The sequence below is a fragment of the Dendropsophus ebraccatus genome, chromosome 3, assembly GCF_027789765.1.
Source record: "Dendropsophus ebraccatus isolate aDenEbr1 chromosome 3, aDenEbr1.pat, whole genome shotgun sequence".
Lineage (NCBI taxonomy): Eukaryota > Metazoa > Chordata > Amphibia > Anura > Hylidae > Dendropsophus > Dendropsophus ebraccatus.
Genome location: NC_091456.1, coordinates 50,793,202 through 50,820,525, shown reverse-complemented (window position 1 = coordinate 50,820,525; position 27,324 = coordinate 50,793,202). Strand labels below are relative to the sequence as shown.

Here is a 27,324-nt window from a genome sequence, read left to right as displayed (position 1 = left end):
CAATTGAAGTTATTTACAACTGAATCAAATCTGCACAATATACAAATACGGAAAATTAGGGGAAAGCAGCAGACACAGCCCATGCACTCACACACAAAACACAGAACATGACGAGACACTTACACTGGCCAAGGGCCACGCTCCTGAAGGCTATTATGCTCTTAAACCATCAAGACAGAATAGCACGAAGGGCAGAGGGGAGCCACATACAATCCACCAGGTGACAACGGCACACAATGCAGAGAACAGCATAGCTAGGGCCCATCTAAAAGAAGGGGAGAAGATGAACATAAAAAAGCAAATGGAGAAGCAGGACTTGGCAGGCTACAGCACACACACAACGGCAGTGTCATATGACGGATCACAGACTCCACGGGTCATGCAGCATCCTCTTTCACTGGACCATGCTCAAGGGAATACAGAAATGAAACAGCACAATCATGAACAAGGCAAAGAACTATAGTCTTCTCTGTGAATAAAGCAAACCAGTACCCCTTTCCAATAACAGGACGACACAGGCAAGAAAGCCTAACTCATACACCCCCATGCAACATTGCTTCCAAACTGAACGTGCTTGATGTCCTTGTGCCTATTTATCAGCACATATCCACCAAGGAAAGCAGATACGTGCCCGCTAACACTATACAAAGGATTTACAGATGACCTGTCAGCTCTCCTGACATCTCCCATGAAACAATGAGGGTCATCCACATGGGTCAGGTAATGCTGCAACAAAGCCGACCCATCATCTGCAGGGAAATCCATACCGAATCCTGCTTGTGTGTTTACTCATGGATCCACAGCAAAATCTGCAAGTCCAGTACAAAGTAGTGGTTGTTCTAGATCAGTGATTCTCAATTTCAGTTCTCATGGCTCAGGAAACAGGTGATGTTTTGAGGATACCCCATACAAAGAAAGAATCTCATAATCTCACCTGTAAAATACTAAGGAAATCCTCAAAATCTGACCTGTTGGGGAGCCAAGAGGACTGGAATTGAGAAGCATTGGCGTAGATACAGCCATATACACCTTATACCGGTGGCCACCATAAGTCTAAGGTGTATGGGGACCTTAAACCTTGGTTCACATTAAAAAAAGGGCTGCTGATGTATGTGCGCATAGACAGGCACCGGCCAATTGACTTTAAAGTAACAGTTTACAAAAAAAAATAATTATTTGCCCCCCCCCCCACCTGCGCGCTGGTGCGTATACTCACCGGCAGTGATCGGTATCCTGTGGCGCGGCTTTGTTCCGGTCCTGGGACACCATTCAAATCCAGCCTGCTTTTGTGGTGACCCCTCTTCTGTCTCCTGTGATTGAAGGACGGAAGTCAAGCTTTCCAATGCATTCACTATGGGAGAGCGTGACTTCCGCCCCTTCAATCACAGTACACAGATGAGGGGTCACAGGAGCGGGTGACGCGCGCGCGCTGGACATCGATCACCGCTGCTGAGTATATATAGTAAAAGGAAAAAAAAAAAAAGCCTGTGCCTTTCCTTGCACATGTCAGCATCCCATTTTAACAATTCTGCCAACATCTACACTGTACGTGCCACATATGGAACAATCATGTGTATAAAACCTAATTCACATTGGTTTTGTTGCAGAGTTTTAACTGCCATAAATCGACATGCTGTAGATATAACAATTCACACCATGGTCAATTCATGCATTAAACATTTTTCACAATGTGTGGATGAGATTTAAGATTATCCAGTTTGCTGCAAAGGTTCTATTTCCATATCTAGATGGAAGCCATGCAGTAAATGTATCATGTGAAAATATTGCGGCATCTTATGCTTAAACCCTGGGGGCCTCCAATATCCACTGAATGAATAAACCTACAACTGGTTTATAACCACTGACACAATCAGGGGACACATGGAATTCACAAAGGAATGGTAACATCTGGATGTCAATTCGGCTGTGCATTTTCAGGAGAAGCACAAAAGTAAGAAGTTCTAGGATAAGATGCAGCAGAAAGTTCTAGACATGTCAGGAGAGCTAACAGGTCCTCTTTATGATCTGAGCCAATAAACACAGCTTTAGGGATAAAGTTAAAGGGGTTACCCAAGCTCAGAAAAAAATGGCTGCTTTCCTTCAGAAACAGCAACTCTCCTGTCCCCAGTCTGGGTGTGGTTTTACAGATCAGTTTTATTGAAGTGAATGGAGCTGAATTGGTTTCCCATTAACAACCTGAGGAGAGGAGCGATGCCACTTTTGAAATCCTGGATAAGCCCTTTAATTTCAGCCACATTGTGGTCAAACTGAATCATCAAAAATAGCTACACTTTGTCATGCAGTACACATGTGGTGATGCATCTCTTATTAGGTACTGCACTGTGGATGATACAGGCAGCTTAGAACACAAGGAGCCAACTATATCTGGCATGGGACTGTTTAATAGCAGAGCCTAAAAACCAGTACCTTAAGAACAGAGGTGTTTCTACTATGTGCCAGTCATTGAAACGTAAATAAGTATAATACTGCCCATAGATTGGCAACAATGTAAACCCCACTATTAAATCCGCTTTCATAAAACACAGAACATGATATTTCGGGAAAAAAGTGCCTAACTGCACACACAGTTTATAAGATCCTATGAGTATTCCTGGCTATAATGCTGAACCTTACACTGCTCAATATAATCCAGTGTGATATATTACTGAAGATCCCAATAAGCACTACCCCCCCCCCATGTATAATGCTTACTGAGGGTCCATTTACACAGAAAGATTATCTGACAGATTATCTGCCAAAGATTTCAAGCCAAAGCCAGAAACAGACTATAAACAGTGATCATGCCTTAAAGGGAACCTGTCACCCCTCGTGCCGGGGTGACAGGCTCCTGACCCCCCGTTAGAGCCCCCTATACTTACCTAATCCCGCCGGGTCCCGCTTCTGGAGGTGGTCAGGTGAGGAAGATCTCAGCCGCTGCAGCCCGGCGCGCGCGCTGAGAGATGAGTCCAACACCCATAGAGAATGACAGGCGAGTCCAGCGCTCCGTCATTCTCTATGAGCGTTGGACTCATCTCTCAGCGCGCGCGGCGGGCTGCAGCGGCTGAGATCTCTGTCACCCGACCACCTCCAGAAGCGGGACCCGGCGGAATTAGGTGAGTATAGGGGGCTCTAACAGGGGGGTCGGGAGCCTGTCACCCCGGCACGGGAGATTTCTCCTCTTTTCAAATCCATTTCTGGCTTTGGCTTCAAATCTTTGGCAGATAATCTGTCAGATGATCTTTCTGTGTAAATGGACCCTGACCCTCAGCTGCAACCATACTTTTCATTACCTTTTTGCTGTCTCAGGGAAACAAGCTAAAGCTGCATCTAATAGGGTAACCTATAGTGAGCGTTAGGAAAGAAAAGTTCTAGGTCATCAGTCTATCACTTACTGTACCTAGATAAGACTCACCACAGAGGATGATAATATCATATTACAGAGGGATTTGGAGAAGCTAGAGGCTTGGGCGGTGAAATGGCAAATGAAGTTTAATGTGGATAAATGTAAGGTTATGCACTTGGGCCATAGAAATAATAAATACAGTTATATGCTAAATAATAAAACACTGGGTAAAACTACTTCCGAAAAGGACCTGGGGGTATTGGTGGACAGTAAACTCAACTTTAGTGATCAGTGCCAGGCAGCAGCTGCCAAGGCTAATAAAATAATGGGATGCATCAAAAGAGGTATAGATGCTAAAGATGAGAACATAGTCTTGCCTCTTTATAAATCACTGGTCATACCACATATGGAATACCGTGTACAGTTTTGGGCACCGGTATATAAGAAGGACACAGCTGAACTAGAGCGGGTGCAGAGGGCAACAAAGGTCATTAAGGCAATGGGCGGGTTACAGTACCAGGACAGGTTATCACGCTTGGGGTTATTTACGCTAGAAAGACGTCTTAGGGGCGATCTGATCACAATGTACAAATATATGAATGGACAGTACAGAGATCTTTGTAGTGGTCTTTTTACTCCTAGGTCTGTAACCATGACAAGGGGGCATCCTCTACGTCTAGAGGAAAGAAGATTTTATCATCAGCATCGACGCGGGTTCTTTACTGTATGAGCGGTAAGACTGTGGAACTCTCTGCCACATGATGTTGTCATGGCCGATTCATTAAATAAGTTCAAGGGAGGCCTGGATGCTTCTCTTGAACAATATAATATTACAAGTTATAGGCATTAGATTTCCGGTGATACGTTGATCCAGGGATTGTTCTGGTTGCCATTGGAGTCGGGGGGGGGGGGGGGAGTTTGGGGGGGAGGTTCTCCCTGTGGTGGGGTGGTTGATATCCAACCCCTTTAAAATAATTATGATCCACAAACTGAGCCAAAAGCTAGGAGTGAGAAGTATATATATATATATATATACACACATACATACAGTGGTACCTTGGTTTAAGAGTAACTTGGTTTAAGAGCGTTTTGCAAGAAGAGCTCACAGTTTTCCAAAATTGTGACTTGGTTTAAGAGCATTGCTTTGGTTTAAGAGCTCCTGGTATTGGGTGGGAGCGTGAGTGGGGGAGGGGCATGGCCTGCATAGCGGGGTCTGCAGCACAGTACTCTGACCCAGGAAGTCTCTCTTACCTTCCAATTTATAGCAGATCCACGTCAGGCTGGGGCTTGCATCAGGGGACAGGACTGTGGGGGTAATCTCTTTATAGCTTTAACCCCTCTCTCGCCGGACAGAGTGCTGCTATACTGTGTCCACATCTGCCCTGCTCATTCCTTCATGCTCCCTGCAGTCTCTATCAGTCCTTGTGTTTCCCATCCTCTCCATTCCTGCTATAATGTGCTTGCACTCACACTCAGCTATACACACTGCTGCTATAATGTGCTTGCACTCACACTCAGCTATACACACTGCTGCTATAATGATTATAAAATAATTTTTGGGGTGTGGAACCAATTGTCTACATTTCAATGATTTCTTATGGGAAAATTTGCTTTGGTATAAGAATGACTTTGGATTACAAGCACGGTCCCGGAACAAATTTTGCTCGTAATCCAAGGCACCACTGTATATATTAATGATCTGGTCTTTTGGACTTCATTACATATATAGTCCAATGTACCAAGCAAACTGTCTGCATTATCAGTGCTTTACTTATAAGGTGCACTAAGATGCTAAAAATGCTCATAGACAGATTAAAGTAAAAGGCAAAAACTAGTTAAAGGGATTTTCCGATTAAAATCCCACACAGGATAGGCGACAAGTAAGAGATTGCAGGCAGAGCTTCCGAAGAGAGAAAAGTAGGTTTTAAATCGGAAAACCCCTTTAAGTAAATTTAGTAAAAACAATAGCTTGATAGAGTATCTGGCTTTTAACAGACCACACCAAAGGTGACATCAGACAAGATCATGTCATGTATTGTGTTTGTGGGATTCCTGATGACACTAACATGTGCTGTAAAATGTAACTTTAATCACTAAAAGCATTTATCACCTCTCCAAATGATACGTAATTATTGTTATCGTTGGGGGACGGACTGAGACCCTCACCATTCACAAGAATAAAGGTTGCTTTGAGCCCCTTGTGAAAAGAATAACAGTATGTTTGTGTTACCAATGCTCAGTTCACTGCTATGGGACTGACATATTGCTGAGTGTGATAGCTGACAGTCCCACAGCAGTGAATGGAACGGTGTTCACACAAGTGCACTGCTGCTCCATTCACAAGGGAACTGTTCTTGCAAGTGGTGGGGGTCCCAACACTCAGTGATGATACATTTATTGCCTATCCTCACGATTTCACATGCAGGGACAATGCTGGCACCATTTGATTATTTTTTAAATACTCAATATACAAAGAGCAATTCAGTAAGAAGAACTGATCGGTTCATGGCAAGCGTTAATATTATGTCATCACAAGCAATCTCATACGTGGAAACTTTTTTAGTTTTCATTACATAGCACTGCATAAGAATCATAACGTCTAGATGCCTTATGCCCCCACTTGCAGATATTACACTACAATATACAAACGTGGCATGTACAGCTCAATCCAGCCAGCTGGAAAGTTACCTCCAAAGCAAATGAGTCTGAGGCTATCTGCTCTCTGCTTAGAAAGAAAGGTTTGTTACTACAATCAATCATGTACATATAGATGAAAGAATAATTAGCTAGAACTTTATGGAAAATTCTAGCTAATGGCTGGGTGCTAAATAAAAAAAATATATGCTTACCATCATTGTGGTCTTTGCAAAACCACAAATCAATAAATCAACTAAAAATGCTAAAACATATAAACTAAAAATATACTCTAACATGTGTTTTAATATTTTTGGGAAGAAATCCTGTTATGGTATGGCTTAGGGGGTGCAGACAACCTAAATCTAAGGACTAGGTTTACTTACGACAGTGGAGCGGCAGAGGATGTCCTTGTCTGACGCTTACTCTTCAATACACGAAGTTTATCCCCCTGTGTCATGCTGATGGCCTCATCATCATCACTGTACTGTTTAGGAAGAAATAAGAGTGGGTACAAGCTATTAAACCCCCAGATGTAACCTGGAGGTGAAGGAGCGGACTATACAGCACATTCTTTCTCTATTCCTATACATGATCAAAAACATAAACTTCAGACTAATCCTTCCAAGGAACAGTAAGCTAGTTCTCCTCTATATCTTACACTCTGTAAGGCAGCTTCCAAGTGGCTGTACTTGGGCCTAGGGCTGTGTAGTGGCTTTCTATATTGTGCCAAGAATTCTGTCAGTACAATGCAAGGAAATCTTCCCTAGGGGTTTTGTTCTGATGGGATCCTGTTCTTGGCACAGATACATGGCTCCCACACACAGCAATCAAAGGCATGGATCACATGATATAAGAACATCATAGAAAGCTTTGGTATGGATTCAACAAAACGGACCCCCTCCAAATCCAGATTAATGAATGTTCTCCTAACCTTAAATGCAATTCACTCTAACTATAAAAATGCATTCAGGGTGTGTTCACACCTAACGGATCCACAGCGGATTTCTCGCTGTGAATTCGTAGCGAGATCCGTTGCAGATCCCTGGCCTGTACACTCAATTGCAGACAAACTCGTAGCAGGATGTAAATCCTGGTGTATGTCAGCAGCCCGCCCCATTAACCCCCCGGCTGCCGGAGCGTATGCATCACCTGGTCCCCGCTCCGGCTTGCTTTGGGGCTCCCGACGTCTTCACGCCCCGCTCAGCCAATCAGGGGGCAGCGCACTGATTGGTCGAGCGGGACGTGCCGGGTACCCCCGAAGCAAGCTGGAGCAGGGACCAGGTGATGGGGGTTAATGGGGCGGTCTGTGAGTTTGTGCATTCCGCGAAATCCACTGCGGATCAGTTACGTGTGAACGCACCCTCAAGGAATATTCCAGTACAAAAAAAATTAATAATAATCAAACTAGTGCCAGAAAAGTGCCGAAGATTTGCTTCTATTAAAAAAAAATCTGACAGAGTGCTCTCTACTGCCACCTCTGTCCGTGACAGGAACTGTCCAGAGCAGCAGCAAATCCCCATAGAAAACCTCACCTTCTTGCCAGACCGGAAATAATACACTTCCTGTAGGACATACAGCAGCTGATAAGTACTGAAAGACTTGAGATTTTTTAACAGATGTAAATTACAAATGGCACCCAGTTGATTTGAAAGATTTTATTTTATTTTTTTCTGGAATACCCCTTTAAATGCATTTAGGGGAGAATATCATATCAATCCCGACTGCTATGAGTCTATGTGTGTGGATAATGTCATGGGTATGCTTACCAGCTCAATGTCTTCTTTGCCAGAAGCTTTACCTAAATCATCGCGAAGTGAAATATCATCCACCCCAGAGAGAATAAAGGTTACTGCTAATTTGTTGCCATTTTCTTGCTCTCTCCTCTTTTTGCGATAAATGTCACCTTCGTTCCACAGACTCATTTGTTTGCTGTAAAATATATACATATAGCATACTTTGCATTATCTTGCTTCTAGCCAAGATGACTGCTTTTTGAGTAATCAATAAAAAAGGGCACAGATAAGGTTATCAACATCAAAATAAGTACAGACACTACCAAAGTGGCAATGGGTTAGGAACCTATACCTATGCTGAGCTGTGCTATAATACTATGCCCCCAGCGTGAAGGTATTCCCATGCACTAATGTAATGTTATAGTACTGACACTGGTGGGAACACAGCAGCAATATGGACAATCATAGCTGCAGTCCTGATCTGTGGGTTTATTTACATGCTGCAGACATGATGTGTTTTCCTAAACTGTAAAAATGCAATGGTTTTGCAGCCTTATTAGATTAATTGTGCCAATAACTGACTAGTGATGTCACGATACCAGAATTTTGAGTTCGATACCAATACTTGATTTTTTAGTTCGATACTCAATACCAGTTCGATACCTCGAAAAAAAATACAACCCCCCCTTATAAGATCAGCCCCCTCCTCTCCTGACACCCTCTGTGCTGCTGTGACCTCCCCATAGATCAGCACACTCCTCTCCTGACATCTTCTGTGCTGCTGTGACCTCCTCTATAGATCAGCACACTCCTTTCCTGACATCCTCTGTGCTGCTGTGACCTCCCCATAGATCAGCACACTCCTCTCCTGACATCTTCTGTGCTGCTGTGACCTCCTCTATAGATCAGCACACTCCTTTCCTGACATCCTCTGTGCTGCTGTGACCTCATAAGATCAGCACACTCCTTCCTCTCCTGACATCCTCTGTGCTGCTGTGATCTCCTCTATCGATCAGCACACTCCTCTCCTGACATCCTCTGTGCTGCTGTGACCTCCCCTATAAGATCAGCACCCTCATCTCCTGACATCCTCTGTGCTGCTGTGACCTCTCCTATAAGATCAGCCCCCTCCTTTCCTGACATCCTCTGTGCTGCTGGGACCCTGCAACCTCTCCTATAAGATCAGCCCCCTCCTCTCCTGACATCCTCTGTGCTGCTCTGACCTCCCTATAAGATCAGCCCCCTCCTCTCCTGACATTCTCTGTGCTGCTGTGACGCTGTGACCTCCCCTATAAGATCAGCCCCCTCCTCTCCTGACATCCTCTGTGCTGCTGTGACCTCCCCTATAAGATCAGCCCCCTCCTCTCCTGACATTCTCTGTGCTGCTGTGACCTTCCCTATAAGATCAGCCCCCTCCTCTCCTGACATTCTCTGTGCTGCTGTGACCTCCCCTATAAGATCAGCCCCCTCCTCTCCTGACATCTTCTGTGCTGCTGTGACCTCCCCTATAAGATCAGCCCCCTCCTCTCCTGACATTCTCTGTGCTGCTGTGACCTCCCCTATAAGATCAGCCCCCTCCTCTCCTGACATCCTCTGTGCTGCTGTGACCTCCCCTATAAGATCAGCCCCCTCCTCTCCTGACATCCTCTGTGCTGCTGTGACCTCCCCTATAAGATCAGCCCCCTCCTCTCCTGACATCCTCTGTGCTGCTGTGACCTCCCCTATAAGATCAGCCCCCTCCTCTCCTGACATCCTCTGTGCTGCTGTGACCTCCCCTATAAGATCAGCCCCCTCCTCTCCTGACATCCTCTGTGCAGCAAGGGACCAAACATTGTGTGTATTGGGGACAGCATGGGGGGGGGGCAGTAGTGGGCGGATTGACGGGGGGGGGGGGGGGGCAGTAGTGGGCGGATTGACGGGGGAAGGGGGGGGGATCCAGGTCGGGTGAACAGCCCAGGGTACATTTAATCCGCCACTGGGTACAGACTACAACCCCCACACTGCAGGGAGCTGGTGAAGACTGCCAGGTCTGGACAGACAAGAGAGGGTTACTCTGCCTGGCAGGTCAGTTCCTGTCAGAGGGCAGGGGTGTAAGGGCAGGAATGTTAGGGGCACACTAGAGGGCAGGGATGTGGGGGGGGGGGCACACTAGAGGGCAGGGATGGGGGGGGGCACACCAGAGGGCAGGAATGTGGGGGGGGGGCACACCAGAGGGCAGGAATGTGGGGGGGGGGCACACCAGAGGGCAGGAATGTGGGGGGGGCACACCAGAGGGCAGGAATGTGGGGGGGGGGGCACACCAGAGGGCAGGAATGTGGGGGGGGGCACACCAGAGGGCAGGAGTGTGGGGGGGGGCACACCAGAGGGCAGGGATGTGGGGGGGGGCACACCAGAGGGCAGGGATGTGGGGGGGGCACACTAGAGGGCAGGGATGTGGGGGGGGGCACACTAGAGGGCAGGGATGTGGGGGGGGGCACACCAGAGGGCAGGGATGTTTGCAATGTCTGCACACATCCCCTACTCTCACTGCGGTACCACTCAAAGCATGAGGCTTGTCAAAGCAGAGGGGAGGGGGGATTTGTAAAGGGAGTTTAAGGTGGAACAGACAACCTGAACCTCGGCCAGCAGGAAGATTAACCTTTGCTGCTGGCCAAGGTTCAGGCTGTCTGTTCCACCTTAAATTAGCTCCCTTTACAAATCCCCCTCCCCTCAGCTCCGGGAAGCTCCCCCAGCTGTCGGACCTCCGTTCCTCCTGCATATTCATGTGTGCACACTCAGGCCGGTCAGGAAGCGCAGCCACCGAGTGTGCACACATGAATATGCATAGGAACAGCGCCGCAGATGGACGGAGGGCGAGCCGGCATCAGAGCCTCACACTGAGAAGCGCAGCCCTAGACACAGCTCCTCACACCGGCTGCTGCATTCCAGGAGGCTGAGGTGTGACAGGCTGCGAGTCATTAGCAGCGGGGGTCTGTTACACACAGTAGCCGACCCCCACTGCTTCTGGAGAGGCTCAGGATGGGTCAGATGCCGCTGTCAGTTGTGACAGCGGCTTCTGCACAGTTATATAGCCGGCACATGCGATCGCTGTGTGCCGGCTATAACTTCTCACTGCAGTGAGCGGAGGAAGGGGCAGGCAGAGGAGGAGGAAGTGACGGCAAGGGGCCGGGGGCGGCACACAGAGAACATGGCCGGCGCTCTGCTAGTCGCCGGCTGTGTTCTCTGCTCTATACTTTATGTTAAGCTGCGTTATTAGGCAGCTTAACATAAAGTATCGATACCAGGAAATCCTGGTACCGAATCGTTTTTTTGCCCGAAATATCGATAGTAGTATCGATATTTCGGTGCATCGTGCATCCCTATAACTGACACACATCCGCAAGGGCCCATTCACACTGAGCAAAAGTGGCGAAATTTCACCGTGCACGCCGCTTGAAATTCCGCCTGTCCTATCTATTTAATGGGATGTCTTGTGTGCCTCCACTCTGTCAATTCTTTGGGCGGAGAGCGGCACGCGAGAATTCCCATTAAATCAATGGGACAGGCAGGATTTCAAGCGGCATCTGCGGCGCTGGCTCTGCTTGAAATTTCGCGACTTATGCTCAGTGTAAATGGGCCCTAACAGTGGTGATCAGCAGAACATCTAATGCCTGGTGTAAGGTATATATCTAGTGGCTGCAGGAGGCCATGACCCATCTCAGCAGATTGGGAAAAGTGGTGCAGGTGGAGTAAAAAGTTGCACATTTTTAAAGAAAAACCATCATGGAAAAATTGTGACTCTGGTATGTAAAAAAAAAAAAAAAAAAAAAAAACCCCAACAACCATGACACATTTTCTTTCTTTTTCTTTTTTTACAGCGGCCAGACTTGTGTATAGGAAAGCTGTACTTACCTGCCACCAATCCCTCACCACTGCTGTTCTAATGGACCCCACCTCCCAGCACTTCCTGGTCTGTGTTCAAGGAAATTCTTGCTCAGCCAATCACTGATCACCACTGCCACAATATTACTTACTCTAATGTTAATTCCAGGCATTTTCCCTTCCCTAAAGCAGTGCTTCTCAATTCCAGTCCTCAGGCCTCACCAACAGGTCATGTTTTAAGGATTTCCTTAGTATTTCACAGGTGATATAATTATACTCAGTGCATCAGGTCTTATCACAGCTGTTTTTTGTATGGGAAATCCTCAAAACAAGACCTGTTGGTGAGGCCCGAGGACTGGAATTGAGAAGCACTGCCCTATAGCACTCTATATTGGACACTGACTAAACAGGTCTTCTTTTATTGGCAGAACTTACTCAACCAGGAACTGTTGCTGAGGCCCAATTACAGAGCCGGGTCTACATATTCGGATCCAAGCGATGGATTCTGCAGCCGTCATTCTATAATGCTTCATCATGTAACATGCGATCAGCGTACCTGTCCTCCCCAGACCAGCTGAAAAAGCAGCAAAGGCAAATAAAACAAAACTGTCACAATTAGCAAAATACACCAACACATGGTTTATAAGAAAAAAACTATTTAACACTGGTGCACACCTTTGCAATGTACAGCTATAGCGCCTTCTGCATTTTCACAGATATTCAGGAACTTCTTCACTATGGGGTCACTCGGCGTACTTCCATCAACAAAAAACAGGTCATGATGTTCAAAGCCAGCATCTGTAAACCGTTTGGCTTCATACATCTTCTTATTTAGGCGAATGATTGTAGTAAGGTTGTGTTCTCTGAAGTACGGGAAGTAAGCTTCTGGAGCGTGATGAGGATATCCTATATGAGAAGAGTACATTGCATCGATAAACAAGTTGTCCAGGGTTAGGCAAAACAAAGCAGCTTTCTTCCAAAAACAGCACCATCCCTGTCCTCTGTCCACCATTAAATTCAATGTAACTGAGCTGCATTATATGAATACATATAAACAGGATATGTATACACTGTGTGCGTGTGTCATTTATCACAGATAATGACATGGGAAGCTCTCACGCTAAGGCACTCTAACATTCATAACAGAAATTGTGCCACACACCTGGCACAAATGGCAATCATACACCCCCCCAACACACACACACACACACACTAATTAAATAGCACACTAGTAGCAAGCACTCAGCTGGAACACTGAGAGGAGGAGGAACAGGATTGGTATTCTATCAGTATGACAAAAATGCTGTCTGCTCCTTTCCTAGGCATGGCCAACACTGAGGCATTTCCCATAGTGCCTGCTTCAAATTCCCACAGAAAAGTTAAAAAGAACTACAAATATCTTCAGTTACGGCACTGCTTAGCCCAATTGAAGGTGCCCCCACAAGCAATTGGTACAACATTTGAGACGTTTCTAAGGGACCCGAAACAGGAAACTAAAGGTCTAGCCTCAGCCTAGAAGTCCTTAGTCCTATTACACAGAACTATAATCGCTCAGTGTATTAATGCAACGATCAGCAGATGACAACGCTCATCGGCTGATCATTGATATAGTTTTAAATCTATAATTATCGGGCGCCGACCACGCATCGCTACATGTAATAGCGGTGCGCGGCCGGCGGCTGATGATATACATTACCTATCCAGGCTGCAGGGCTCGTCTTGCTGTCTTCTTCTCCCCGGGTCCCGCACACTCCAGCTTCAGAGCGGCCTGTCTCAGCTGACAGTCCGCTCAGCCAATCACTGGCCGTGGTGGTCCCGGCCAGTGATTGGTTGAGCGGCCTGACAGCTGAGACAGGCTGCTCTGAAGCTGGAGTGTGCGGGACCCGTGGAGAAGAAGACAGCAAGAGGAGCCCTGCAGCCTGGATAGGTAATGTATAAAGTTAAGCAAGGACATCGGTAACTATGTCCATGCAGCCCTTGTTAAATCCGGCTGTGTAATAGGCCCAATAAACGAGCGCCAATCTAGCAGATCGGCGCTCGTTTACAGTTATTATTGGGCCCCCATCGACCCATGTAATAACACCCTTAGTATCACAGCAGAGTAGCTTGCCCTTTGTGTCCAAGTGGGAGTTGAAACGTAAGCGCACATTCACACAGGGACAGTGGGCAGGAGTATTTGACTTATCCTCAAAGATCTTGCATTGCATAGGTCATCTAGAATGCTCATGCAAACTGCTCTATCAATGGTACATGACCCCTTACCAACCAGAAGATGTACCAATACAGGACCATGCGGTGCTAGTACATATCCTAATGGCTACAAGGAACAGAATAGCAAAAAGATGGAAATCTGATGTTCCATCACTTAATGAGATTAAAGCAGCAGCCCAATTTTATTAAATTGGAATATGAGTTATGAGGACGAACAATATTAAAAAGGTAGAGAAGATCAAGTGGCGTGCAGTCCGGCTCCCATGGCAGGATCACGTTGGAGTAGGCGGTTGAGCTACTAAAGTACAGTAAATGCCCCATATGGTACATGTTTTGGCTTTATATGTGGATGCTATGTAGATACTATGGGGAAGATTTATGAAAGGGTGTAAATATACACCTGGTGTAAACTACCCACAGCAACCAATCACAGCTCAGCTTTCAGCTCTGGTAGAATAAAAGAGGAGCTGTGATTGGTTGCTGTGGACAATTTACACTAGGTGTATATTTACACCCTTTCATAAATCTCCCCTTATGTGTACACTAAGAGAAACTTCTAAAATGAGTATAGCTTAAGATGGGCTGCAAGACGAGACTGGTTGTGTTTTGTTATATTGTTCTTGTACCTGTATAGGCTGATTGTTCGTCAGGTGTTGTTGTATATAATTTAAAATTGAAAAAATTTAATAGAAATTTAAATCATTAAAAAAACAAAAAACGAAATACACGTGGTTGCTTGTAAAGGACACAGTCTCCTAAAATTACTGAAATTATTTTTGAGCTTGTGTGTGAATTTGCCTGTTCACAAGTTGTCTCAACATCCTAGCTGAATAATTGTAGCCATTACAGCATCATCCTGGCTGCAACTTGGGAGACAATAGATATACAGTAATAGATGGCTGGAGGATGACATTTTAGCTGGATTTAATCCTCACACCAGTCTCTCCTGTTCCTTTGTCAGTTACCTGTATCCTGTTGCAGGGGCGTAGCTAGGGGTTCAGCCTAGGGGGGGCGAGTGAGTCTGAGTGGGCCCCCAACCAACCTTACCCATAGGGAACCTCAGCAGGTGACAAGGCTTTGTGAATAATAAAGGGAATATTCTTCTACATTACTCATAGTGGATAAGGATAAAGAGCAGTGTAAGAGGCTTCTGTACATTTCACATATAGACCCACAAAAAAATTTAAAGTGCTTAAGATTAGAAAAATATAGCTGCCTTCTTCCACAGACAGCACCTCTCTTGTCCTCAGTTTGTGTGTGGTATTCGACTGAAGTGAATAGTGCCAAGCTGTGATACCACACACAACCTAAGAGCAGGGGTGGCGCTGTTTTGGAAGAAAGCAACTATGTTTTTTTTTCTTAATTCTGGAGAACCCTTTTAACCAGATTATCTTTGCCTAAAAATAATAGTGGTATAGGTAATACGTTTTTAGACATTAAGGCTATGTTCACACTGCGTATGAGTCCGGCCGCATTTCGTACGCCGGCGTACATGTGCGGCTGAAACTACGGGCGTGGGAAAAATCGACATGCGCCGGTAGTACAGTTATGCTTCCCTAGCTTGTTTCGAAGCGATCTGAAACAGGTCATTTACTTGGAAATCTTCGCCCAGCCCCGTAAACCACACAGAACCTTTTGGATCGAAAAATCAAGTTCAATTTGGCTGAAATAAGTACTTTGTACGGGACCGCATGGGAATCCACGGCCGTGAGTTGGAACATTTCCGTCCTCAAACAATGGTCTTGTTCATTTTTCACGGCGGTGCATTGTGCGTCCGTATATCGTATACTTTAAAGCGAACGCATCAACCTCAAAACTACGTGCAGAAACATACTCAGTGTGAACATAGCCTCGAAGGGGTGAGCTGGTTGTGATCATACATGTACAATCCAAGATATTTGATGAGCTGCTAGATATCCATTTCCTATCTATCTATCTCCTATCTATCTATCTATCATCTATCTATGGCTGCATTCCCACATTCCGTGATCCTGACGGATAACGGACGTGGAATGCATGTACCGGAGACCCCCGCGCCCGGACAGCATCTGTAATTAGAGACTGTATTCAAAAGCGACGCGCTGTAGTAACAGCACTGCGCCGCTGACTCATTACAGTGCGGCGCTTATGAATACAGTCTCCCCCGCTCCCAGCATCTAATTAGATGCTGCCAGGGCGCGGGGGGGCTCTGGTACATGCATTCCACGTCCGTGATCAGTCAGGATCACGGAACGTGGGAATGCAGCCTAACTCTCTATCTATCTATTATCTATCACATTACAGGAGGAGATATAAGAGGACAATGATCACATGTCCTTCTTGCACCAGCATCTTCTCAGCCCCGCCCCCTCATGACATCACCACAGGTCCTTCATCCACAAGAATCCTCTCCAGTTCTCAGCCCCGCCCCCTTATGACGTCACCACAGGTCCTTCCTCATCGCTCTGCAGGCTTTTGCAGACAGCATTAAGCCTCTGAGACCTCAGTGGGCCCCTGCCAGTGTGGGCCCAGGAGCCACTGCCCCCCCCAAATCTTGCTTATGTCCTGTTGACAGACCGGTGTTCAGACATGCAACTATTGCTAGAAAGAGCACTCTCCCCAACCGAGATAGACTCCTAATGTAAGTCTATAGGACCACCTCGTGTTATGTGCACAGAGAGCTGGGAGAGGGAATACTAACGATTGTTGGGAGGTCTGAACACCCACAACCTGACCAAACAAAGCTTTCAGTATGTCTCTACAACATGTCAAAGAGACAGGTACACTTTAGAAATGATAATGTATTCTGATGGGAAAGCAGTTCTGTTGCAGCATCCATGCAAACATAGGTTTCTATCCACCTCAATAATACGTCTTTAATAAATGTAAACACATAGGGGGGGGGGGGGTGTTTATCAAACATGGTGTAAAGTGAAACTGGCTCAGTTGCCCCTAGCAACCAATCAGATTCCACCTTTTTCAAAGAGTCTGTGAGGAATGATGGTGGAATCTGATTGGTTCCAGTTTCACTTTACACCATGTTTAATAAATTTCCCCCATAAAGCAGATTTGGCTGTCCAGGCATGATGGGAATTGTAGTTTTGCAACAGCTTAAAAAGGGCCACAGATTTCCTATCCTTGATGTGGGACATGCAAAGACCTGTTGGAGCTCAGCAGTTGTGCTGTGATGATGGATGAGGATATAAGAAAAGCATAGACAACTAACACTGGTGCATACCACATACCATTTTCCATTTTACTTTTCTGATGGGGTCCACTGAAAGCTAGAAATTTCTTTGGAATGATCCAGTTGAAATCTCCATTCTCTGCTCTCTGAAGAAGAAGAGAAAATGAATGCTGTCAATGAACTAACAGTATTTACTGCACAAGCCTCATGTTACCAAATAAACTAAAACCCAGGTGGTTGTAAAAAGCGCTGTAATCTCACCTCATAGTGCTGGTATTCCTCCAGATCAAAAGTTCTAAAATCAAAGAATTCATACTGCAAAGCCTACAATAAAATATAGAGGTAATATAAGGCATAGTACACAGAAGGAAAGATGCCTACAGTGTAATCAGGTTTCTAACTTATCCATCCCGCTGCGAGTATGTCTGCCCATAGACTTTACAGGGCAGGGATCCGCAGCGGATCCGTCCGTGTGAATTAAGCATTATAATGCTAATCATATGGCAAAGCCAAGATAGCCAACTTGGGCTGCGTTTCCAAATCTGAAACAATGGCTCCATTCCTTCACCAATAGCCGCGCGACGTTGATAATAATCCCAGAAACACTGCGTAGCTATTGGAAAAGAAATGGGGGCATGGTTTTGGCCGCATTTAGATGGCAAAAGTGGGAATGCGAGTCCATATTATCAATCAGGTTTTAATTATAGAAACAAAGAAATGCAACTAAACCATCAACATGAGAACATAGTCCAGCATATATATGCGTTACAGGCCCAACATATAAGCACTGATGGACAGCTTTCTCCTATGCACAATAAAGGGGGACTAGCAGCAGGTTAGACAAATCTAACCTGCTGATAGTCCCCTATAGTGCCGAGGACGCTGAGGAGGAAGCATCCACGGAGCTACCGGGGCTATCAGCAGGTTAGATTTGTCTAACCTGCTTGTTGCTCAATTTATCCCTATTAAAGGGGAACTATCAGCAGCGGGTGGGCTCAGAACTCAGACTTCAGGTTCATAGAGCTCACATCATGCTGCAACTAACAAACAGATATACTGTATCTTTCTGTATACACCAAGGAACCTTTGAATGTCCAGGTATGAGAGGAAATGTGGTTTTGTAACAGCTGGAGGGCGGCAGCTAGGTTCCCTTACACACATGTAACAAGGTTGCAGTCCACATCCCTGCGACAGATAACGCCAGGTTCCCTTTAACATTACAGTAATAGAGATTCCTTAGACAACTCACCTTGTGCACGGCATGGAAACAGTCAAGAAGAGTTAAATGAAAACTACTGGTACCAAATGAGGCGTCCCTAGAATACAAAGCAATCAGTCATTTCTGTGACACAGTCTACTGTACTCAGTCATGCGCCAATGTCTGGAAGCAAATAGTACACAAACCACTCGGTATAACTCCCCAATGCAATAATGTGGACTGATGTGAATACAGTTATGGGTAGACAAATTTATGATACTGTATCTACTTAGAGACAATGTCTCGCTGAGAATGTGTAGCGAGAAATCTGCGGATCCGGGACGTGTGAACATGCCCTTAATGGGAAAAACAGTACTGCATGGGCAATGCTACAGAACAAGCTACAGAATCTGCAACAAAGGCTTCAGCGCACACGTGAACACGTCCTTACAAGATCTGACAGGTTTACAAAGTGACCATTCAATGCAACAGTATGGTTACCTAAATGGAAGGTAAGTGACATTTCCCATCTGAAGAAGTCTGTGCATTTCCTCGGGGAGTTTCTTTAAGTGTATTATCTAGGGTATAAAATGATACAAACGTGATATATTTCTATAACTGAATGGAAGTAAACTGGCAAGAGAGCTGTATACAGAGTCCTAGTAAGAAGTCACTTCTCCTAAGTAAAGCCTCATGAATTTCTTTTCCTTTGTTATAATTACAATGAATCTGTACAAGGAAAGCAGTCATTTACTATATTCTGTCATTATAAGGTCCTACACCAGACAATAGCATGCACAGAGGAATGGGCACCTGCATGGTTTCTACTTACAGCATAACTTCCTATTAAAAAGGCAGCGTTGGCTTGTTTTTTCGGGTCACTGCTGGTGTAATGGACAATTTTCTTCTTTGTCAGAGAGAAGGACTAAACAAACAAAACAAAGGTTCAATGTCTTCAAGCAGAAAACCTGTATTTTCATATTTAAAAAATGTAAAAAAACAAAAAAACAGCTCAGTGCAAAAAGTGTACAGACAGACTGCTGCCACCCGCTTACTTTCTTGACTCACCTTCATTTTTTTATTCAGCTTGCAGCAATATTTGTACAGCATGGCCAGGTTAAGGGGTCCAAAGTCAGCATAGAAGCTATAAGACAAAAAAAACAATCACTGATAAGTGAATTTTAACAGATAACTAGATCTTGGAACAAAGTAAACACCACAGAAAAGGCTAAAAAAAAAAAAAAAAAACAAAAAAAAAAACACTATGCTTTCTTTCATTTTTTATCATTATTTATAGGTCCCTGAGCTCTCACCATTGTAATCTCATCCAGCCCTCGCAGTCAAAGGGTGTCACAAGTTGCATCCAGCCAACAATTAAGCTTTATTAACACTTGGATACATCACTTGTATATATTCAGATACTGGCAAAAGGCATTCCTGTGTATGTCGGGGTGTGCCTACTGATTTATATAGACAAAAATGTAGTCCACTATTGACTACATTGGTTTATTTTCTTGGGAAAAATATATTTTTTTCTCATTAATTTAATTCCAGCAGACTGGACACAGATATACGGGTGATACACTAAAAAATGCAAATCAAGAACTGGAGGCACTGTCATATTTTAAAAAAAATAAATCAACAGGGGTTGTGATCGCAAGCAGTTTTGCATTATACTCTCTTTATTTGCCCTTCTCACGATATAGGGGTGTGTTAGGACAAGATAACCAGATTGGACATATATACTTTTTTTGTGCCTTTCTTTGTCCAGATAAGGGGCCAAAGACCAGACCAGATGGGGCCAAAGGCCTGACAGGACCAAAGTAAAGATCAGACAGGGCCAAAAGACTAAGGATTTATTTTTGTTTGTCCATATAGGGGACCGAAAACCAGACAGGCCAAAAGACTAGACCAGACAGGGCCAAAGACCAAAATATTTTTATTTTTGTCTTTTTGTCAAACTGGACCAGACTGGGCCAAAAGGCAGACCAGACCAGATGGGGCCAAAGATCAAAGATTTTACTTTAGGTTTGTCTAGATAGGGGACCAAAAGACCAAACCAGACGGGGCTAAAGAAATGAGGTATCCCCTGAAAATAAGACATAGTGCCTGTTTTGGGGTGGAAAGAAATGTAAGGCACCGTCTTATTTTCAGGGAAACACGGTACAGGTATGCATTCCCCATGAAATAACAGTTCAAGAACATCTATTCTGTTGGACTGTTCATCTGTAATCCTTATAGAGTTATATGACTTAAGAACCAACTTTGTGTTACCAGCTGGGGGTGAGAGAAAAGGTGAACCACGACCTCGATACTATTCTTACTTATTAACCAAAGTAGTTAATAAACAGTGCAAGTCTATCAATCACTACTCAGCTCACTTACTTTTCATACAGAAGTTCATCATCGATGGAGAAATAATGCGTACTTGGAGTGGTCTTGGGTTTGCTGCAGAGGATGGCGAAGTAAAGACGCTCTGAAAAAAAGCAGGAGGGAAATATGGGTTACAAAGTGTTATGGTTCTTCAAGTATCTGCCAATACACTTCACGTTCTAGCTGCTTACGTGGAGAACAAGAGGGCCGTACATACCACACATGCTATACGAGCCACTTCACTACAACATGCGTTACAGCAAAAGGTGAAGCATTAATCAGAGAACAGTGTCCCTGTACAGTAAGAAGGAACAGCATGCAGCGCATGTCCTCTAAATATAGCATGGACATGACACACCTAACCACACTCCCTAATTCCACACTACAAGATGGTGTAAGCCAACAATGCACAGATAAAAGAGGCAAGACGTTCTGAACTCAGGAAACAGCACCACTCTAGTCCTCAGTCTGTTGTTGTATCGCAGCTCGAGGTAAAGGGGCAAAGTTGTAAAGTTTCAAACTTTCTGCAAGTTGGCCCATCTCTAAATACCACAGACACAAAACCTGAGGACAGGCGTGATGCTGGTTTTCTATTTCAGGATAACCCCTGTAATTGAAGACAATAGGAGATGGATTTTCATGCACTCCTTTGGATGAACAGTGGTACCTTGGTTTAGGAGTAACTTGGATTAAGAGCATTTTGCAAGAAGAGCCCAGTTTTTTTTTTTTTTTTTTAATTGTGACTTGGTTTAAGAGCATTGCTTTGGTTTAAGAGCCCCCTGTACTGGGTGGGAGGGGCATGGTCTGCATAGCGAGGTCTACAGGACTGTGCTCTGACCTAGGAAGTCTCCATCACCTTTCAAATCATAGCAGATCAACTTCATGTGACCACACAGACCTTGTACTACACTACTGTATTATGGGGATCTGCAGTTCCATCCTGTATCTACAAATTGCTACGGTTTTTCCTGGTTTATGCACTTACTATACATTATACTCCACATGCTGATTGCTATACTGTATAGTAACTTATAATATTACATATTCAGCTGTTTCTAAAAGTTTGTTTCATTTGTTTTACCTGTTATTCAGAATAAAAAAAATCATTATTTTTGGGGCGTGGAACCAATTGTCTGCATTTTAATAATTTCTTATCAGAAAATTTGCTTCGGTTTAAGAGTGATTTGGATTACAGGAACGAATTATACTTGTAATCCAAGGTAATATTGTACTAGATTTTAGGCATATGAACAACCCCTGACTTGTTTGGCTTTAATCCAAAGTTTTGGCACAGACCATAAAATAAATGTGAACCAGGTTTTCAATCCTTCCCACCTCATTTGGGAGCCATATAAAAATCTAAAGATGTAACCATAAAAAAATAATGATCTAACAAACACAAAGTGACGCTGATATCTTGGAAACAGAATAAAAACTAGAAGTGAACAATCCCCAGAGAGAAGACAATACAAAGTTACTATTGACTTACAATGTGTCCCCAGCTCTCACCAAGTAAAAATAGGCGGCAAGTTTATACAACTTGACTACAAAAGGAACATTGATCAAATGCAAAAGAATGTGCCGAGTGCGGAGAAGATGGGTCTCTACAGAGGGGGGTCAGCTCTGGAACAATGGCTCCTTTACCTGTTCAGCAGACTATTCTTCTCAGCTCTAGGTCACCTTTTACACGCTTATTATGTTAGGAAGTTTAGGTTAGGCTGAATTCACACTGCATTTGGTTTTTATGCTTACTGGTCATGTTTTTATACTCTTGATGAGAATACAGATATATACATTAAAAACAGGCAAATGTGGATAGACAGAAACATTCCATTTGTCCATAGAAATCAATGGTTTATAGTATATAAAGGTGTATATTAAGCAAGGTATAAACCCAGCCTGATATAATGTCCTGTGCCACATATTAAACTAGTGCTGCACAATCCAAGTCTTACTCCACTCTAAGGGGTTAAAGGATTGTACCTGATCCTATGGGATCCTTTGGCGTTACACACAAATACTGTTAGGTCGGCTTATTATTAGTCATTTCTTATGGAAAAACGGCAGCGTCTACAGCCAGTTCCACTATGGAAAAGACGTGTCTGAACGCTGCATGAGGCCATGGAAGAAAGCACGTCCCCCTCATTGACCAAATGACAAAACCCCCTTTATCCATCCACATATCCATATGTATGGAGCGCCGTGTGTTACATGGCCGTCACTGGATACTGGTCCTGGCTGTAAGCTGGAAAGGACAAGTCATAGGGACTGAAGACGCTCCCACCAACCCAGCAAAACACAACACAGTAACAGTATAACACAGCAAAGTCTCCACATAACAGGACGTTACAGAGAGAGACAAGAGTCCACACAACTCCCGGGCTCCGTCACCTCAGGACGGACGGCCATGTGCAAGAGACCGGTACTAGGAGGGAGGGAGCTGCCCCTGGTGCTTAGGGAAAGATTAACCAACAAGTCCACGCTGGATGATGGAGGGTGAGGGCAAGAAGAAGGGGGCGAGGGCAAGAAGAAGGACAGGGCGAAGGCAAGCAGGGGAAGGCGAGGGCAGGAAGAACAAGAGGGCAAGAAAAAGGAGAGGGCGAGGGCAAGAAAAAGGAGAGGGCGAGGGCAAGAAAAAGGAGAGGGCGAGGGCAAGAAAAAGGAGAGGGCGAGGGCAAGAAGGGGAGGGCGAGAAGGAGAGGGCGAGGGCAAGGAGAGGGCGAGGGCAAGGAGAGGGCGAGGGCAAGGGCAAGAAGGGGAGGGAGAGGGCAAGAAGGAGAGGGCAAGGGCACGAAGAAGGAGAGGGTGAGGGCAAGAAGGGGAGGGCGAGGGCAAGTAGGAGAGGGCGAAGGCAAGAAGGAGATGGTGAGGGCAAGAAGAAGGGGAGGGTGAGTGCAAGATGGAGAGGCTTAGCAACCAGTACACTGCCAGCTTCTAGCGCTCCTAAACCATGTGAATGGCTGCAGCAGGAATGGACTTGTCTGTGCTCCTTACTATACTCCATGTACCCACTGACTGACAACATGTACTTACAGGGGGGGTGACAAGCAGCATGGGGGCTGAAGTTACACCCATCCCCCTCACCAAACATCCTACATGTCTATCAATGTATCTATACATACATACTATTCTACACTGTATCTATATAGACAGTCCCCACTACACTGTATCTATATAGACGGTCCCCACTACACTGTATCTATATCGGTCCCCACTACACTGTATCTATATAGACGGTCCCCACTACACTGTATCTATATAGACAGCCCACACTACACTGTATCTATATACACGGTCCCCACTACACAGTATCTATATAGACAGTCCCCACTACACTGTATCTATATAGACAGTCCACACTACACTGTATCTATATAGACGGTCCACACTACACTGTATCTATATACACGGTCCCCACTACACTGTATCTATATACACGGTCCCCACTGCACTGTATCTATATAGACGGTCCCCACTACACTGTATCTATATAGACAGCCCACACTACACTGTATCTATATACACGGTCCCCACTACACAGTATCTATATAGACAGTCCCCACTACACTGTATCTATATAGACAGTCCACACTACACTGTATCTATATAGACGGTCCACACTACACTGTATCTATATACACGGTCCCCACTACACTGTATCTATATACACGGTCCCCACTGCACTGTATCTATATAGACGGTCCCCACTACACTGTATCTATATAGACAGCCCACACTACACTGTATCTATATACACGGTCCCCACTACACTGTATCTATATAGACAGTCCCCACTACACTGTATCTATATAGACAGTCCACACTACACTGTATCTATATAGACGGTCCACACTACACTGTATCTATATACACGGTCCCCACTACACTGTATCTATATACACGGTCCCCACTGCACTGTATCTATATAGACAGTCCCCACTACACTGTATCTATATAGGCGGTCCCCACTACACTGTATCTATATAGACGGTCCCCACTACACTGTATCTATATAGACAGTCCCCACTACACAGTATCTATATAGACGGTCCCCACTACACTGTATCTATATAGACGGTCCCCACTACACTGTATCTATATAGACAGTCCCCACTACACAGTATCTATATAGACAGTCCCCACTACACTGTATCTATATAGACAGTCCCCACTACACTGTATCTATAGACAGTCCCCACTACACTGTATCTATATAGACGGTCCCCACTCCCCCGCCTCCCCACATACACGCAGTACATATAGATGTGGTGTAGGATCGGGCAGCGCTCACCATCGAATAGGTCCACGGCCCCGGGAGGGAGGTCGTGCTCTTCCCCCATGCTGAGGCTTCGGTAGAGGCTCCCGGGAGTAGCCGGGGGGTTAGGAGGTGTGACAGGCTGGCACCGGCCGCCGAGCCACCCACTCCCTGGTGACCTTTGCGCTGCGCCTCTCCTCTCCGGCTTCCGTCCGTGTCCGTAGTGCCCGCCGCCTCCGTAACTTCACGGTAACTTTTATTACGCACTTGGCCGCTCGCCAGAGAGCTGAGCCGCGCCGGACACAGAGCAGCCCGGGAGCGGGGATGAGGGAGGCAGCCGCGCACCCTGCCAGCACCAGCCGCGCACCCTGCCAGCACCAGCCGCGCACCCTGCCAGCACCAGCCGCGCACCCTGCCAGCACCAGCCGCGCACCCTGCCAGCACCAGCCGCGCACCCTGCCAGCACCAGCCCAGCTTGTTATGGATCCGAATCTAGGAAACACGGAGGCGGCCAGAAGACGAGGCTGCTCGCCAACCCCGCCCAGGTCCAATCCCTACCTGCTGATTGGCTGGCGCTCCAGCCGTTGTTAAAAGGAATGCGGCAGACAGCCAATAGGGAGCGCCCAGAAGTTTAAATGCCCCGATAGAGGCGGCGCCCGCTTCCAACCGCGAGCTCGTGTACTAGTCTGTACGGGGCGGGATATAGTGACGGCTCTGAGGGCGACCGCCCGGGGCCCATGACAGTCCCTACACCCACAGCCCGGGGCCCACCACAGTCCCCACACCCACAGCCCGGGGCCCACCACAGTCCCCACACCCACAGCCCGGGGTCCACCACAGTCCCCACACCCACAGCCCGGGGTCCACCACAGTCCCCACACCCACAGCCCGGGGTCCACCACAGTCCCCACACCCACAGCCCGGGGTCCACCACAGTCCCCACACCCACAGCCCGGGGTCCACCACAGTCCCCACACCCACAGCCCGGGGTCCACCACAGTCCCCACACCCACAGCCCGGGGTCCACCACAGTCCCCACACCCACAGCCCGGGGTCCACCACAGTCCCCACACCCACAGCCCGGGGTCCACCACAGTCCCCACACCCACAGCCCGGGGTCCACCACAGTCCCCACACCCACAGCCCGGGGTCAACGACAGTCCCCACACCCACAGCCCTGGGCCCACGACAGTCCCCACTCCCACAGCCCGGGGCCCACGACAGTCCCTACACCCACAGCCCGGGGCCCACGACAGTCCCCACTCCCACAGCCCGGGGCCCACGACAGTCCCCACTCCCACAGCCCGGGACCCACGACAGTCCCCACTCCCAGAGCCCGGGACCCACGACAGTCCCCACTCCCAGAGCCCGGGACCCACGACAGTCCCTACTCCCAGAGCCCGGGGCCCACGACAGTCCCTACTCCCAGAGCCCGGGGCCCACGACAGTCCCTACACCCACAGCCCTGTGTGTAGTGGGTGTATAGAGAATCTAAGGGTAGTCATTCTGTACACTGCAGAGCAAAAACAGATAAGAAACGGAGCATTTTTTTGCACATTCATTTTTGGGCTATGTTCACACAATGTGAAAAAAAGACGTCTGTTATTGTTGTGATGTAACTGACTGCAATGCACTGAGGTCAATGGAATGACGGACAACCAATGCACACAGTGTATAAAATGACGGACGTAATCTGTGCGGACCTCAAAATAAAGATCATGACAATTATTTTCGGACGTCTTTTGCAAACAGCGGACGTTATTCTTTAGTTATTTGCACACAGTTTTTATTTTTCCACCATCTTTACTATTAAATTCAATGGACTTTTCAAATAAAGACAAATCCAAAGGGCTATTAGTCCACCTGAACTAGAATTATGTACCAACAGCCGTCACTACACTGACGAGCGACCAAACAGCAAAATTTTCTTTCAAAAATGGAGAGGAAAAAACATTGCGTGAACATAGCCGTGACCATCGTGACGGGCACAGAGCTGTATTTTTCCCGAGCCACTATGGGCTCCAGGAACACCCTGCTGCATCCTATACTATCTGCAATTGTGCACTGCAAATTATGGCAGTGTGCAAAGTGACAGACATTGATATCCAAGAAATTCTTTTAGGGCGGCACGTCTGTGTCAAGGGTGGTGCTCGTAGTAGGAAAAAATTCCTATGACATCATGAAAGTTCAAATCTCGGCACTCACCATTTTCATGCTTCCATAAATCTTTATTTTAGAAAATTCATCAGATTTTTACAGCGGTAAAAAAACAGGACGTTTCGGCGTCAAGCCTTCCTCAACTGTCCAGTTGACAGTGTGACAGTTGAGGAAGGCTTGACGCCGAAACGTCCTGTTTTTTTACCGCTGTAAAAATCTGATGAATTTTCTAAAATAAAGATTTATGGAAGCATGAAAATGGTGAGTGTCGAGATTTGATCTTTCATGAAGACATTGATATCCGTCACCGTAGACTATAATGGAACAGTTTGAACAGACATTCAGTTTTTTTTTTAACAGGAAAATAATAGTATATGCACCTTTTTTGGA

General features: G+C 46.0%; 1 protein-coding gene across 12 annotated transcripts in view; it reads right to left on the bottom strand.

The window, feature by feature from the left end:
- Positions 1–27,324, bottom strand: part of CDC14B (cell division cycle 14B) — a 66,018-nt gene that overhangs the window by 11,528 nt on the left and 27,166 nt on the right. For 5 of the 12 annotated variants that reach the window (XM_069961731.1, XM_069961722.1, XM_069961723.1 and 2 more), the window contains exons 2-12: positions 20,535–20,625; positions 19,218–19,293; positions 18,982–19,074; positions 18,651–18,727; positions 18,201–18,267; positions 17,213–17,275; positions 17,010–17,097; positions 12,250–12,480; positions 12,010–12,148; positions 7,747–7,909; positions 6,364–6,464 (exon numbers count right to left, since the gene is read on the bottom strand). In XM_069961731.1, coding sequence (XP_069817832.1) covers positions 6,364–6,464; positions 7,747–7,909; positions 12,010–12,148; positions 12,250–12,480; positions 17,010–17,097; positions 17,213–17,275; positions 18,201–18,267; positions 18,651–18,727; positions 18,982–19,074; positions 19,218–19,259 — 1,064 coding nt within the window. In that variant the 5' untranslated portion in view covers positions 19,260–19,293; positions 20,535–20,625. Of the gene's footprint in view, positions 1–123; positions 266–6,031; positions 6,066–6,363; positions 6,465–7,746; positions 7,910–12,009; positions 12,149–12,249; positions 12,481–17,009; positions 17,098–17,212; positions 17,276–18,200; positions 18,268–18,650; positions 18,728–18,981; positions 19,075–19,217; positions 19,294–20,534; positions 20,626–24,813; positions 25,263–27,324 lie in introns of those variants that run through there. The other 7 variants (XR_011362124.1, XR_011362123.1, XM_069961726.1 and 4 more) reach the window with 4 other exon arrangements.